The following is a 13453-nucleotide window of genomic DNA, read 5'->3' as shown; positions in this document are numbered from 1 at the left end:
AAAATGTCTCAAAGGACTTTTGTCTGATATGTAAAATGTAAGATGGCTTATCTTCTGGTGATTTTACTAAGTTTATTTCTTAACTGTGCTGAAATTAAATATGTGGGGATTTTTTTGCTTGGAGCTGCCAATACTTTTCCAGTGGAGCCAAAGCGCTGGTGGGGACAACTTAGAACCTGAGTGGCTGGTCTCTTCCCCTGGTTTTTAATATCTACCTTAAAACTGCCAGATGCAGTTTTAAAAATGTTTTGGACCTTACTGAACACTTTTTTTTCTGGCATCAGAAGTTTATTTAAGAATTATACCCAAGGCTTTCTTCTTTACAGTTGCTCAGAAACACTAACTTTACTTTTTTCCTTTTTTTCTGAAGTATTGTTAGTACTTGTTTAGAAATATTGACAGTATGACTCATGGCAGTTGTCAAATGACTACTTTTAATTTTGTTAATTTTAATTCATTCACTTGGATAACATTCTTACTAACACCCATAAGCACTTTTACAGTGGCTCAACGAGGAGAGAATTATCCAGCGGCTTGTGGAAATTGTACATCCATCTCAGGATGAAGATGTAAGTATTGGTCTGACACTCTTCTGGGTCTATGTTCAGCAAGTTGCTGTACAACGTAGTGTTAGAACTTTCAGTTTTACTGTTTTGTGCTTGGTTTTTTTTGAGTAAGCTGATTGCAGTATTTTAAGTGTGGTCATTTGAGGGAAGGTGTGTGGTTCACCCCACCCCTTATCAGATCCAGGTCAAAGCCTTATGCATACTCAGTGTTGTTTAAAGATTCAACTCTAATGTTTTGCCACCTTAATATTGGAAGTAGTTTCTTGCCTCATGCTCAAGGTTTTTTTGTGTTGTTAATATTTAGTTATGGCATAAAACTATTGCCTGAATGTTTCTTGGGTAGGAGAGACTCTTGTCCAAGTTGAAACTTTTGCCTTTTTTAACTGAAGAATTACAGTCCAGCATGTTATTACTCTTATAGTGAAAAGCTATGTTTTTCTGTTCCAGAGGCATTCAAATGCATCACAGTCACTCTGTGAAATTATTCGTCTAAGCAGAGACCAGATGTTACAAGTACAGAACAGTTCAGAACCAGACCCACTGCTTGCAAGTCTAGAGAAGTAAGTTGTTTTGCTAAATTTCTGGTTTTATTTTCAGTTCATAAAAAACATAGTTTTCAACTTTTGACCTTGAAAACCTCTAGAAATGGCAAGCTGTGATTTCCAGGTGAATTTTCTTGGCTACCTGTCATCTGTGTAGCTACTTCTGTTGACAGGTGTATCCTGAAGTAGTGTTGTATCTGATGCCAGTGTTCTTCTTTTCAGACAAGAAATCATAGAGCAGCTGCTGTCTAATATTTTTCATAAAGAAAAAAATGAATCTGCAATAGTCAGTGCAATCCAAATACTATTGACCTTACTTGAGACAAGACGACAGACGTAAGTCTTCTTATTTTGCTTAAATTATGCCTGCATAATTTAACTGAACTACTGTTCAGCAATAGCAAGTGTCTTCCATGTACTTACAACTGAACCGATTTTGTAGCCTGTTGTAGATGAACAAGTAAAAGAGCAAGGTGGTTGGCATTACTACACTTTCACCAAATGACTGGTCTTTCTGCAGTTCTTTCTGGAAGCTAGTTTAAGTGCCACTTCACAGATCAGACTAATTACACTTCATCAGTTTGTTTCTGGATACAAGGGATAGAGTAAATATGTACAGTGCAGTGAGTGGTATTGACTTTTTAAAAAGTTACGCAGAATTTTATTATAACTTTACTTTGAGAAACTGCTGAACAGATCTCTATGGTACATTCAACTTGTTTATGCTGTTCAGGATAGATGAGTGAAGCTCTTTATCTGCCTCAAAAGAGGAAAAAGAACAGCTGTAATGTTTACTCTCAAAACTATATTGGAGATTTCAAGCACAATAAACCTAAAAATACTAGAGCCAGTGTTCGGAAAAACCTTGTTCAACCATTACTTCACACTTAATTTATATTTGTATATAAAACCTTGTTTTTACTTGCCTCTTCATTCTTTTCACATGCCTTCAGAACTGTGACACTCTCAAAATCATATCTTAAACATGTTTTACAACTAGTTTTGATATTAAGTATCAGATTTTACTTGTGTGTGTTTTAGATTTGAAGGCCATATAGAGATCTGTCCTCCAGGCATAAGCAATTCAACATATTCTGTCAACAAAAGCGTTTTAGAAGCCATAAAAGCACGACTTTCATCCTTCCATGAACTCCTACTTGAGCCTCCAAAAGTAAGTGAAACCTTGTGTTACCAAATTAATTGAAACAAGACTGTCACTGTGTGACTGTATTTTAGGCAGCAAACAAAACCCAGTTTTACAACTTTTGGGCAAGTGCCCAGGCTTCTTCCCAACCTGTTGTGAGCTTTGCTGTTCATTATTGTTGTCTCTGAGCCAACATGTTGTGCTAATTGAAATTGGCAGAATAGCCTTGAAGCAGTTAGTTTCTGAAAGCAATGAAAAGAGGTTTGCTATATGTTCTCAAGGTGGGTCCTGTTTTCTGCTTGGAAATCCTATCTGGATAGGAAATACGGACTATGGATGCTTCAGTTGTTTGGAACTTTGGCATTGCCCATGCGAGGCCTGCACAGTTCCTCTAGACTTGCCCAGGACACAAGTAGACCAGGCCATGGCATGCACCCTGTACTCCACGTGCGTTAAATTCTTTGATTTAAGCAACTTATCTATGTCATGCTGTTGCAAAAGATAAATACAAGATGTATAAATAGGGGTTTACCTATGATCCTTTTGTATTTTTCCACCCAAATTTTCACTGGCAGAATTTCAGCTGGAGCACTGCACCATGAACTGGGTGCCACAGTCCATAAAAGAGAAGGACCTGTGGGCCAAAGTGAAAACAAAGACCAGAGGTGTATAAAATACCAGATGGGGGGGTCAAGGTAGAGTTAAAGTTTATTTTAGCCTGGAGAAGATGAGACCTCAAGATTTCCAAACGCAGAAGAGGTATTAAAATGCACAGAAACTGTCTTGTCTTTGTTGCAACAACATGGCAAGATACAGGTCTATATTACAGTAAAAGCAGGGTCACGTAAGATACTGAAGTTTTCTGATGGTTGGACATACTTAGCATTTGAATAAGTCATCTAGTGAAGTTATTGAATCTGTTGCTTATTCTGAGCACTAGTTAAATGAGCATCCTTAGTTTTTTTTCCTATGTAAGGAATGGACTAAATGAACTAGCAGGATGTCAGTCATCTTTTTTCTGATGCAAGGGTGGCGCTGGTCAGGCAAAAATGTCATCCAGTGTTACAGAAGGCAGTGGTGGTCTCCTTGTCAAAATGTGTTTGTGCCTTAAGATAGGAAGACGTTTTTATTGTGAATTCCCCTGCTCGTTGCATATTTGCTACTAGATTTTTAGCTTTTAATGGTAGTTAATACCAGCTTTTTCTTATTGGCTGGCATTTAGTTATGTGACAACAGTTCTGGTTTGTTAACCAGCTAAATTTCAATGTAAGAACCCTGAAGCTTATGATTGTAATAACAAGGACCCATTAGTGCATGGAAAGAGATTCTTGCTGTGTTGCAAGTAACTCTTTCAAAGACTACAGATGGAGCTTTTTTCATGTGTAACATCAGAATAAGACACCAGAGAAGCTTGTTGCTTATATGAAATTGTTTTCAAGTATATGAAGTTAGCATTGTTGAGGCATTTAATATACTTAGGGACTGTCTACCTACCTGGGTATGTTGTAGCAATGTAGACTATAGTTGTACATGGACTAACCAGTGAGAAGCATTGTCTGGGAAGTATCTCCTAATTCCTTTCAAGGGTGGGTAGAATGCATCTACTTTGAGATCCTGTCTGTCGTTTAGAATCAGTTTTTACAATGTCATTGGTTTCATGTGGCTGTTCTTAGTGCTTCCTGTCTATGGACTTAAAATAAGCTATAGTGTTCAGAACTAAAAATTGCTTTTTTGCAGGGTGAAGGCAAGACTGTTGCTGAAGGCCTGATTGTATATATTTTTAAGCACTACCCTGTCATTGTGCATAGTAATGATGAGCTGGTTTTTTAAAGATATTTTAATGGGTTTTATGTATGTACCCTTTTCTTATTCAGAAAACTGTCATGAAGACAACCTGGGGTGTATTGGACCCACCTGTGGGAAACACGCGTTTAAATGTGATTAGATTAATATCTAGCCTTTTACAGACAAATACAAGCAGTGTGAATCAGGAGCTTATAGAGCTTAACAGCATAGGAGTAATACTGGTAAGAATTTTATGCTGCTGCCTTTATTTTTATGGATTGCTGTTAAGATCTTGTCTTTTTTCTGTCACTGCAGATTAATTTGTAGTAAGTGTTCCAGCCTAACTTTTCAGCCTGTTTGTGTTATGGCTTCTATTGCACTGTTTAAGAACTTTTTTAATATTGGATTTTACTGTTAAATTCATCTGTCTGAACTCAGCATTTTCCTCTGATCACTTGAATGATTCTTGTTCTCTACACCTTCATAAATATATAGTGGTTTTCTTAAGCTTCTTTTTTCATCTGTATGTTCTCAAGTTTTCAGCCGTGTTCAAGTCTTCCCTGCTGTTTTCATTCTTTTCCTAAGTTGTTCCCTCAAAACACCTTTTCCTCTCTTAATAATATATGGCACACCAAATGGTATCTCAGCACTGTCCTGTAAAGAGACAGTTATTCTTGGTAGCTCACATGCCTTCAAACCTCTGAAAGCAAGATGTTGTACAGCAAACTTTCAGTCAGTTAACTCACTGCTTTTTGCTAATGTGGAATGTGTACTTTTAGTGCTTCCTATCTCATAATTCAACTACAGCAGGACATGTTCTTTGTGTTTAGGTTAACCAAAAAGTTTAAATGGTGGAATCAGTTAAAAAATAACTAGCAAAACATGCTAGAACTTATACTACAGTTTCTGAAAACAATATGTAAACTTCTGCTTCTAAGCAGGCAGTTGCAAACTTAAAATGCAAATATTTTTCTCTGCCCTGAATTGGTTTAGTCTAAAATCCCTTTTTCCTTAATACAGCTATGGCTGTAATGTCTTCGTCTCAATTTCTCTGCAAAACTTGGGTTTGCAGACAGGTGTTAACTTGTATACAAATAGTTAACTTCACTGTAACTGAAGTTTTTCCTAGATGGGTTGTCTAAGGGAATGTACATGCTATGAACATGTGCATGTTCTTATAAGTAGATTATTTTGTAAACTAAATTCAGTGAGGTTTGAACATGCTTTTCTGTTGCAGGTTTTGCGTAAGGATAAAGTAATTATAGCCATATAAACTTCTTGGTGCTTCATGCTGTTTGCTGAAACAGTACGTGCTTTACTGTGCAGACTTGACTGTTAGGAAAAGTAATTGTCTAGTTCCAGTAGCATATCTTTATGGGATGATGTCACTAGTTTAGGAGGACTGAAGGAAAGTTGGAGATCTTCAGCTGTATTTTGAATGAGACTTAAATTGTTTAATACTGTTCTAATCACTGCACATATTTCCATAATTAATTTTACTTTACCAGTGACAGCAATTATTTGACTTTTGCAGTAAGAAGTAGTCTAAAATAACTGGACATAAAGCTTGAAAAAATTTCCTATGTTTAAGAGAAATAATGTGGCGAACCAGGAACATGACTAAATGAACTCTGTTTACTGTATCTCAACCTCAGTATTTCTGTCTTGTGTAAGGTGTTTAATAATCTTAAACTGCATCTAGATTATCTGAGGTAGCCTTCTGTAATGGAAGAATAAAATTAGATGACAGCTTCAAAACAGGTAGATATGATTTTGTAAGGAATCTCACTGAAGTGAGGAGCACATTATAAACGGCATGGTAGATGCTAGAAGTTTAAGTGAACTCAAAGCAAGCTGTCAAGGGCTACTGAGGTCATAACACTTCTGACTCTGGGACCTTCTGGGCTGCAGCTAGCAGAAAGAATATAAGTGGGGAGTGTCACTCCTCCCTGTCTTTGTTCTCTGAAAGTGTATTATTGGTTACCCCCAGGATAAATCCACTTACAGTTGAGTTTTTGCTCTGATTCGGTATGATAGTCCTTGTGTTCAGATAATGGCAAGCACAAGGATTAACTTTTTTGTAGGTCACAAATTTTCTCTTGCACAATAATACTTACTCTAAAACTTAAAGAATTTGTTCCAGTGTAGTCATTCAAATGACTTGCTGGGTTCAGACTATTGGTTACGTTTAACAAAAAGACCTTGGTCTGTGTAAACCTCGTTGAATTTTTTTTTCAGGACATGTTCTTTAAGTATACATGGAATAACTTCTTGCATACTCAAGTAGAAATCTGTATTGCATTGATTCTTGCAAGTCCTCTTGAAAGTACAGAAAATGGCACAATTACAGATCAGGATTCCACTGGGGACAATCTCTTACTGAAACATGTAAGTTGTGGGGTTTTGGGAATCTCTTGAATTTTTCTGTCTCCAGCCTATTGTAGCAGTTACTCTTAAACAAAAATATACCCCAGTTTTACTTTATTTATGTGTGGAACGAACAGGAATATTTTCCTGTTTTTTCTTAAAATGTCAGTTCAGGGTGTTAAACCTGAAAGTGCCATAGAGTAGATTTTTGCTGCCCTGAAGTGAGCATGTGTACAGAGCTGCAAGTATTTATTTTCCTTGAAAGAAAAGTTCCTCTTACTTTTAAGAATTAAAATTGCTATTTCAATAGCTTTATGCTACTACAACTCAGCAGCTATAAAGAGAAGTAGAATTAACGTAGGTTTAGCTTTTAGGCTTGTGGTTGGGTCTGACTGCTGCTTCTGAACTTTAAACCCTTAATGAAAGTATTTATCCTCAACCTGAAATTAGGTGTCTTGTAAGACTTTAGTATTTGTTAAAATGAACTGTATAATGTATAATAGTGTTCTACTTTACTGCTACTAAGCATATTTTGCTTTTTTGATAGCTCTTCCTTAAGTGCCAATTAATAGAACGAATACTTGAAGCGTGGGAGATGAATGAGAAGAAACAGTGAGTAACTGGTTTTCTAATTCCCTGCAATTTTCTACATAGGACTTGAATTGTGAAATGAATGTATGACCAATTCATAACTGATCTGGCCAGTTCCAAAAACACTCATATGTTAATATTTGGATTAAAGCTTTCTCTCATACTACTTTTTGGTAGCATTCTAATGCTTTTTCCCATGACCGTTTGAGAATACAATAGTTTTTTATTCTTGCCATGTATAAGATATTACTATGATCTTTAAAGTCTACCGATCTTCAAGTACAGAAACATACCATAAGTTTTGAGAGGACAGGAAATACTTTTCTCCAGTAAGCAATTTAAGATTATTTATAAACACATCAAAGCATATTACATATTGGGGAGCGACGGACTCCTAAGTAGGAAAACCCAAGTCCTCAGCAATGGATTAACTTCTAAAAGTGTTTGTGGAAAGGATGGAAGTTTGAAGTAGCTAACACTTTCTCCTGCTATGAACACAGTTTCAGACAAAAACCTCAATCTTCACCTGAGGGAGTAAAACAGCTCTCTGAAGCCTCATAAGTTTGGCTCAGGAGATGCTGAACAGTAAATGTTAGCTCTAACTTGTCAAAATACTGAATTAACTGACTGGGATAGTGTTGCTGGTGTGCTGGTGTATTATTTGAAACAGTTCTACTCCCCCAAATATTCCTCTTCCTATTTGATGTGAATCAGGTGGTAAACATATGGCTAATGTAACTGACCTGAAAATAAGGATGTTGAAGTAGTTGAAAAGGGTGGTACAAAGAAAAGGAATGTGACTTAAATTAACCGTAGAAAACATGCACTCCCAAATGTCTTCTATTTCATATCATATTGTCCTGAGGTTACAGAGAATTGCCCACTTTATCAGCAATTAGACTCTCGTAGGAGAGAAGTATGGAAAGTTATTTCCATAGATCCAGCCTAAAACTATTCTTTGATTGGATAAGAATGTTCTTGATCTGGTGCTTACCATATGGATGAATTAATTAAATATTTAGTCTCATGTTTGCAAATACTAATGTGGAAAATATTGTTGTAAACCTCAGATTGTGCTTTTATCTGGAAAGAATTGATTTTTATTCGTGAGAAACAAGCAGACTGTTGTTAGTAATTCACGCTTTTATCCAATTTTGTACAGGTATGACTCCAAATATAAAACATAAGTCCTTAAGATAATCTAAAGGTATTTTTAGCTTAGCTGCTTCAGGAAATGGATTTTTTTTTTTTATGCTTTTGTATTCTGTCAGTTAATGTTGTTTCGAGCAGCTCTAGAAGCTTGAGGGTGACTGCTTTCTGCTGGTGAAAATTTGACATAGTAAAAAGCCGTTTGATTCACTGGGATTAATAAGCATTTGCTAGCAGAAGGTACAATTGTATTGTAGACTTTTTGGCTTGGCAATGACAAGTCAGTCCACTTTGTCAAATACAAGCACTCTATGGCATATCCTGCATTAGAAATTCTAATGTTTGCCATCATGACGTGTTGCTTGTTTTGAGTGTGCTTGTTACCTAAGCAGTCAAAATTAGACAGGAATCTCTCTCTCAAGTTGTTCCTGTAAACAGTGTGATACTGTTTCATTCATGATATCTTGCACTGGCATAACATAATTTCAGTTACATTGTGTTAGATGATGATGGTGGAAAAATCAAGTGATGTGATGTGTGTTTGTGTAACATAAATTACTTCCTGAACTGCTGTCACTTTACAAAGATTTCAGTCAACTTCATAGGAGGTTTGTCTAGCCAATTGAGTGGGTCTGTCTTGATTTTTCATTTAAAAAGCACAAAACCTTAAAAAGCTGTCACAGCAAATGTCTGGTTAGCTTGCAGCTAAATGCTAGAAATTCAGTCCAAGTTGGAGCTCTCACTTGTAGCTCTTTGGTCAGATACAGAATGGTTCTAGCTGGTGATAGCTACTCAAAGCACTACTCCAGAACCTGGTAATTCCTGTTTCTACAACGGAGTTTTGTCACATTAAAAAAAAAATATTTGAACCACCTTGTAATTGTATCTTCGGTATGCACTTAAATGTCATTCCTAAACTTCAGGAAAGCAACGATCCTAACTTAAATTTCAGTTGGTCATACCATTCCAGCTCTGTATGCTAAAGGTCATGTTAAGAAACTCTGCAGTGCTAGAGCACACTTAGGATTTAAGAATTTTTTCTCTTTTGATCAGCGACTCAAAGGTGTGAGAGAATGTTCAGTGTATTGGGGTTTTGAAAAATACTCTCAGCAACAGAAATTCCCTAAAAACTGTGGATCCATTGTTAATTTTGTCAGTATCTCGATAATGCTGTATACTTTTCTTTCTACGCACAGAAAAGTGAAAGGAGAATTAATCTGTTCGGATACTGTGCACTTCCTTCTTGGTAGTTTACACGCTTTTTAAGTCTTCTAAACTGTCTCAGTGTAGTCAAACGAGTTGGTATCTTAAATTCTTGAGTACTTTTGTGAACCTTTGGTTTCAGGATGCAACTCTTCTGCTTAAGAACCGTTATGCTATTTGTCTTGTGTAACTTCTTGACTCTGGAAGAGTTTTGTAACAAATAATAGTTGCTCTGAGTGTGGGCAGTTGAATTCCTTTTGTCTCTTGTAGGGCTGAAGGAGGAAGACGGCATGGCTATATGGGTCACCTGACAAGGATAGCAAACTGTATTGTGCATAGTACAGATAAGGGGCCAAACAGTACACTAGTCCAACAGTTCATTAAAGGTAACGTTAATGGTCTTAAGTTTGTCTTCATGGCTTTCATTATCAAATTTTGAGGAAATGAATCAAGCTTAAATTAAAAGCCGGCTGTTGGATAAAAGAAGAAAATACTGATTATTTCTGATGCATTCAATTTAAAACCAGCCATCCGTAAACATATGCTTAAGTCTTTTTCCCCAAACAGTATCAAAGTTCTCTGAAATAAATGCAAAGAGATGCTGATCTGCTTAATTTGGACTTGTTTGCTAGATGGAGTAATCCGTATGGATTTAGGAGGATATATATGTTCTTTGCAGTATTTGTGGTAGAGCAGAAGAGAACAATTAAAAATTAAGTGATGCTCCATTGTCGATAGTATCAAATTGGGTTTTTTCCTGTTTCCTACGCTAGAGCTTCCAGAGGAGGTCAGAGAGCGATGGGAGACATTCTGCACAAGCTCTTTAGGAGAAACTAACAAGAGGAACACAGTGGACCTGGTAAGTAGTGATGGGTAAGGTATCAAAATTGCTGCTGTTTACTTGGGCCCCAGTTTCTTTTTGTTAGCAGCACAACCAATCTTCCCAACTACCATGTACTTGTGTCAAGAAGTACATCTAGTTGCTGAGCTGTGGAACTGATAACTCTTTAGTTTACTTTTCAGCTAAAGCCGTACCATTAATATTTTGCACGGGCATCTTGCAGTAGCTCATTTTGTATAGCTCATCCCAGACAGTTGCCAAGAAGGAAGATTTCTTTACAGCTTCAAGTTAGTGTCGTTGAAAGCTCCTGTCTGCTTGAAGAGTACAAACTAAAACTGCAGGAGCTGGTGTTAATTGCTTTATCTACAGTATGTAAATGAGCCTATGTAAGTTTAATGGAAAAATGCTACCTGTGTCCCACTGCGTATGTTACTGACCTTGCTTAAGTCAAGTAACTTTGCATACTTTTGTTGTGCACCTGTCAAATTTCTTCTGCACACAGCAGCAGTGATTACACTTTTAGAAAAAAGCTAAACTTAAGTAGAAGTACAAAGAGGTTTTGTGTAATCATGTTAAACATAGTTTAAGAGTAATCACTTGGAGACTTTAATAAGCAGAGGCTGTTTCCAATGGCAGCAGACCAATTAATGAATTTTAATATACTTGACTTCTCCAGGGATGCAGTGCTTTGCATGTGGCTTCATTAACTTGTGCTGGTGCCATGTTAATTGGGCTATAAGACTAATAGACTGTTAGATTTGCTATTTTAACATAATACAGCAGCTGGAACATAATGCTAACATGATGTGTATGGCAGTAGAAGCAATAGGAAATTAATCTGAAACTTGTGCACAGGACCAAATGATGTACACATCGTATTTTTTCCATGAGCCTGTGAATGCAAAGAAGTTCATAGTGCTTGTAGAATAATGATATTTTCCTCTTGTTAGAAACTACTTCTTGGTCAAGGCTAAGAGAAAAGTCCTCTAGAGAGGCAGAATTTTAAGCTGATTTATAATTAATAACATTGTAATTAGCTCTTTAGATATGTAATCATTTACTTGGACATACTTGATGTAACAACAGTAAAACCTCATTTAAAACATATCTCTAAACTCCACAATATTCAGTTGAATAGAAATACGAAGCATTAAAACAAATTCTTGTATCTAAAATGCCATCTGGAAAATACTGTGTCTTTGAATTTCTAAAGTTATAGGCTTTGTTTCTGCTTGTGTGATCAATTCTCATGAGCTTTGGATTAGCATGTAGTTCAAAGATAAGCAGTAATGGGCAGTACTCCTGCAATGGTGCAGGAGATATTAAAAGACAGATCTTACAGAAAACTCAGCTTGTTGTTTTACTTAGTCAAGTTTAAGTTATAGTTATTGTATGGGTGTATCCTGAAAGCACAGCCCCATGGTATTTCTTCCCAGTCATACTGTCCCCTAATACCCATGCTTTTGATCTGTGCTTTGCTCTCCATAGACTTGTCCTCTTCATCTATAAACCTGGACAACCTGGTATGTCTGAGTGTTTGAGCTCTTCTGTAAGTTGATGAAAGGATCCTGGGTTAAAACAACAGCTTATCAGAACTAGTGTTTATACCTGAGAAATTATATACCTGATTTAAAGTGCAGATTTTCAATGTCCCCAGAGCAAGATCTTAAGCACACCTTTCTTAATTTTCTGTGGGTTAGCTTTGTATTCATTCCTGGGTAGATGAATAGACTTAGTTACTTGGTAAGGTTACTTACTTACTTCAAGGTTTTCCTGTCCTAAGCAAGCTGTTGAACAGAACCTAGTCATGGGTGATATAATAGTTAAGCACACAGTTCATGACCTCAATGACAGAGCTGTGGTTTACTGTTATACTTGATCTTCTTCAGTCAACTTACTGGATTTACTAAGATCAGATGATCTGATCTTTGTGTATGCATACTTTTATGATGTGAAGTTCATTAAAAAGTATGTAAGTAAGTTCGCTGTGTGAAGGCTATGGAAATAACTGATCTTGTGAGTACTTTGAATGCTTCAGTCATTTGGTGCTCAACAAAGAGAGCTCTTTTACTATAATGGAACAAGGTATGTGGTCCTGGGGTCCCATGCATAATGAACTGCTTCTGCAGCTATAAGACTATTCTTTTTCAGTTGTTTTACATCAGGGATGTTGATTGTAAATCTATCAACACTTCACCCCTTTCATTTTCTTTCTCCCTCTATAGGCTTCTCTGTCTTTCAAACAAGTTCTTGTTACATTTTCTAAAACAACAGTAACTGCAGACTTAGAAGTGAGCGTGTAGCAGCACTATCTCAGAGTTTCCCCAAAACACTTTACAGACTTTATATGAAGCTTATTTTTGTTTTTCCACTGCTAATTGTCCTTCTGGTAGAAGGTAGGCAGTACTTCACTAAGCTTACCTACTTACACTTACCTAGCTGAAGTTTAAACAAATGTGGAGTAATTGTTCATTTTCACTTTTGACAGGGTGCATTAATGATGCTGGCACAGTGAAGAATGCTATACAATTTGTAATACTAGGTTTGTACAAGAGACTTTGTATAACTTCAGATGTGTCTCTTTGGCATCCTTCCAATATTAGTCATGACATTGAATGTTCATTAGGTGTGCTTAGACTAGGTGAGGAGAATATACCTCCCCTAAGCCTAAAAATATGTCTACAGGACAAATTGTTCGTGGTTGCCTTAATCACCATATAGTTCCTTTCTCTTAAGGGAAGTACTTCTCAGTATTACCAGGAAATGAGGGAAAAAATGCCACACATTAGAATGAGTTATTGTGAAAAGTGCCTGTGCTGTGTGTTAGAAAGCAACTGGTCTGAACAGTAAGGAGCTTGCTTAAGTAAAGAATTAATTGCTGGAATTTGCAGTGGTCATTCCCACTCCCTTCCCTGGCATAATTCTGCCATTTATTTATTAGGGTGGAGTAATACTAGTTTCTTCTTCCAGGTTTATGCTTCAACTAAAGCAACTGTCAGAAAACAAGAGAAGTAACTCATGTATCTTAAGCCTTATGTCCTGCTGGTTCCCAAAGGGAGAGTTTGGGGAAGAAGACACTATGTCTAGCTAAGAGTCCTGAGCTCCTTTCTGTTACAGCAGTAAGGGCAGGATTTATACTGGGGATTAACTTGTTCATTAGTAGTAACTAAAACTAAATAAACAACTTCTTACTTGGGTTTGTGTGTCTTTTCCCCCAACAAATTGCAGTTGTAGAAGGAGCAGATACGTTAACTTTTGTCCTCTC

The 13453-nt window shown here is 36.7% G+C and overlaps 1 protein-coding gene across 12 annotated transcripts in view; it reads left to right on the top strand.

Annotated features, from left to right (window-relative positions):
* LOC128153058 (serine/threonine-protein phosphatase 6 regulatory subunit 3) overlaps nt 1-13453 on the top strand; it is a 67446-nt gene that overhangs the window by 30797 nt on the left and 23196 nt on the right. For all 12 annotated transcript variants that reach the window (XR_008238832.1, XR_008238833.1, XR_008238834.1 and 9 more), the window contains 9 exons: nt 504-569; nt 1014-1126; nt 1331-1444; nt 2150-2279; nt 4127-4279; nt 6276-6425; nt 6952-7016; nt 9618-9733; nt 10121-10206. Coding sequence is in view for 9 of the 12 variants with exons in the window: in XM_052811904.1 (XP_052667864.1) it covers nt 504-569; nt 1014-1126; nt 1331-1444; nt 2150-2279; nt 4127-4279; nt 6276-6425; nt 6952-7016; nt 9618-9733; nt 10121-10206 (993 nt within the window). In the remaining 3 variants the exon portion in view is untranslated. The remainder of the gene's footprint in view (nt 1-503; nt 570-1013; nt 1127-1330; nt 1445-2149; nt 2280-4126; nt 4280-6275; nt 6426-6951; nt 7017-9617; nt 9734-10120; nt 10207-13453) is intronic.

The sequence above is a fragment of the Harpia harpyja genome, chromosome 16 (assembly GCF_026419915.1).
Source record: "Harpia harpyja isolate bHarHar1 chromosome 16, bHarHar1 primary haplotype, whole genome shotgun sequence".
Lineage (NCBI taxonomy): Eukaryota > Metazoa > Chordata > Aves > Accipitriformes > Accipitridae > Harpia > Harpia harpyja.
Note: the sequence above shows the minus strand (reverse complement) of the source record. Positions and strands in the feature narration are given on the sequence as shown.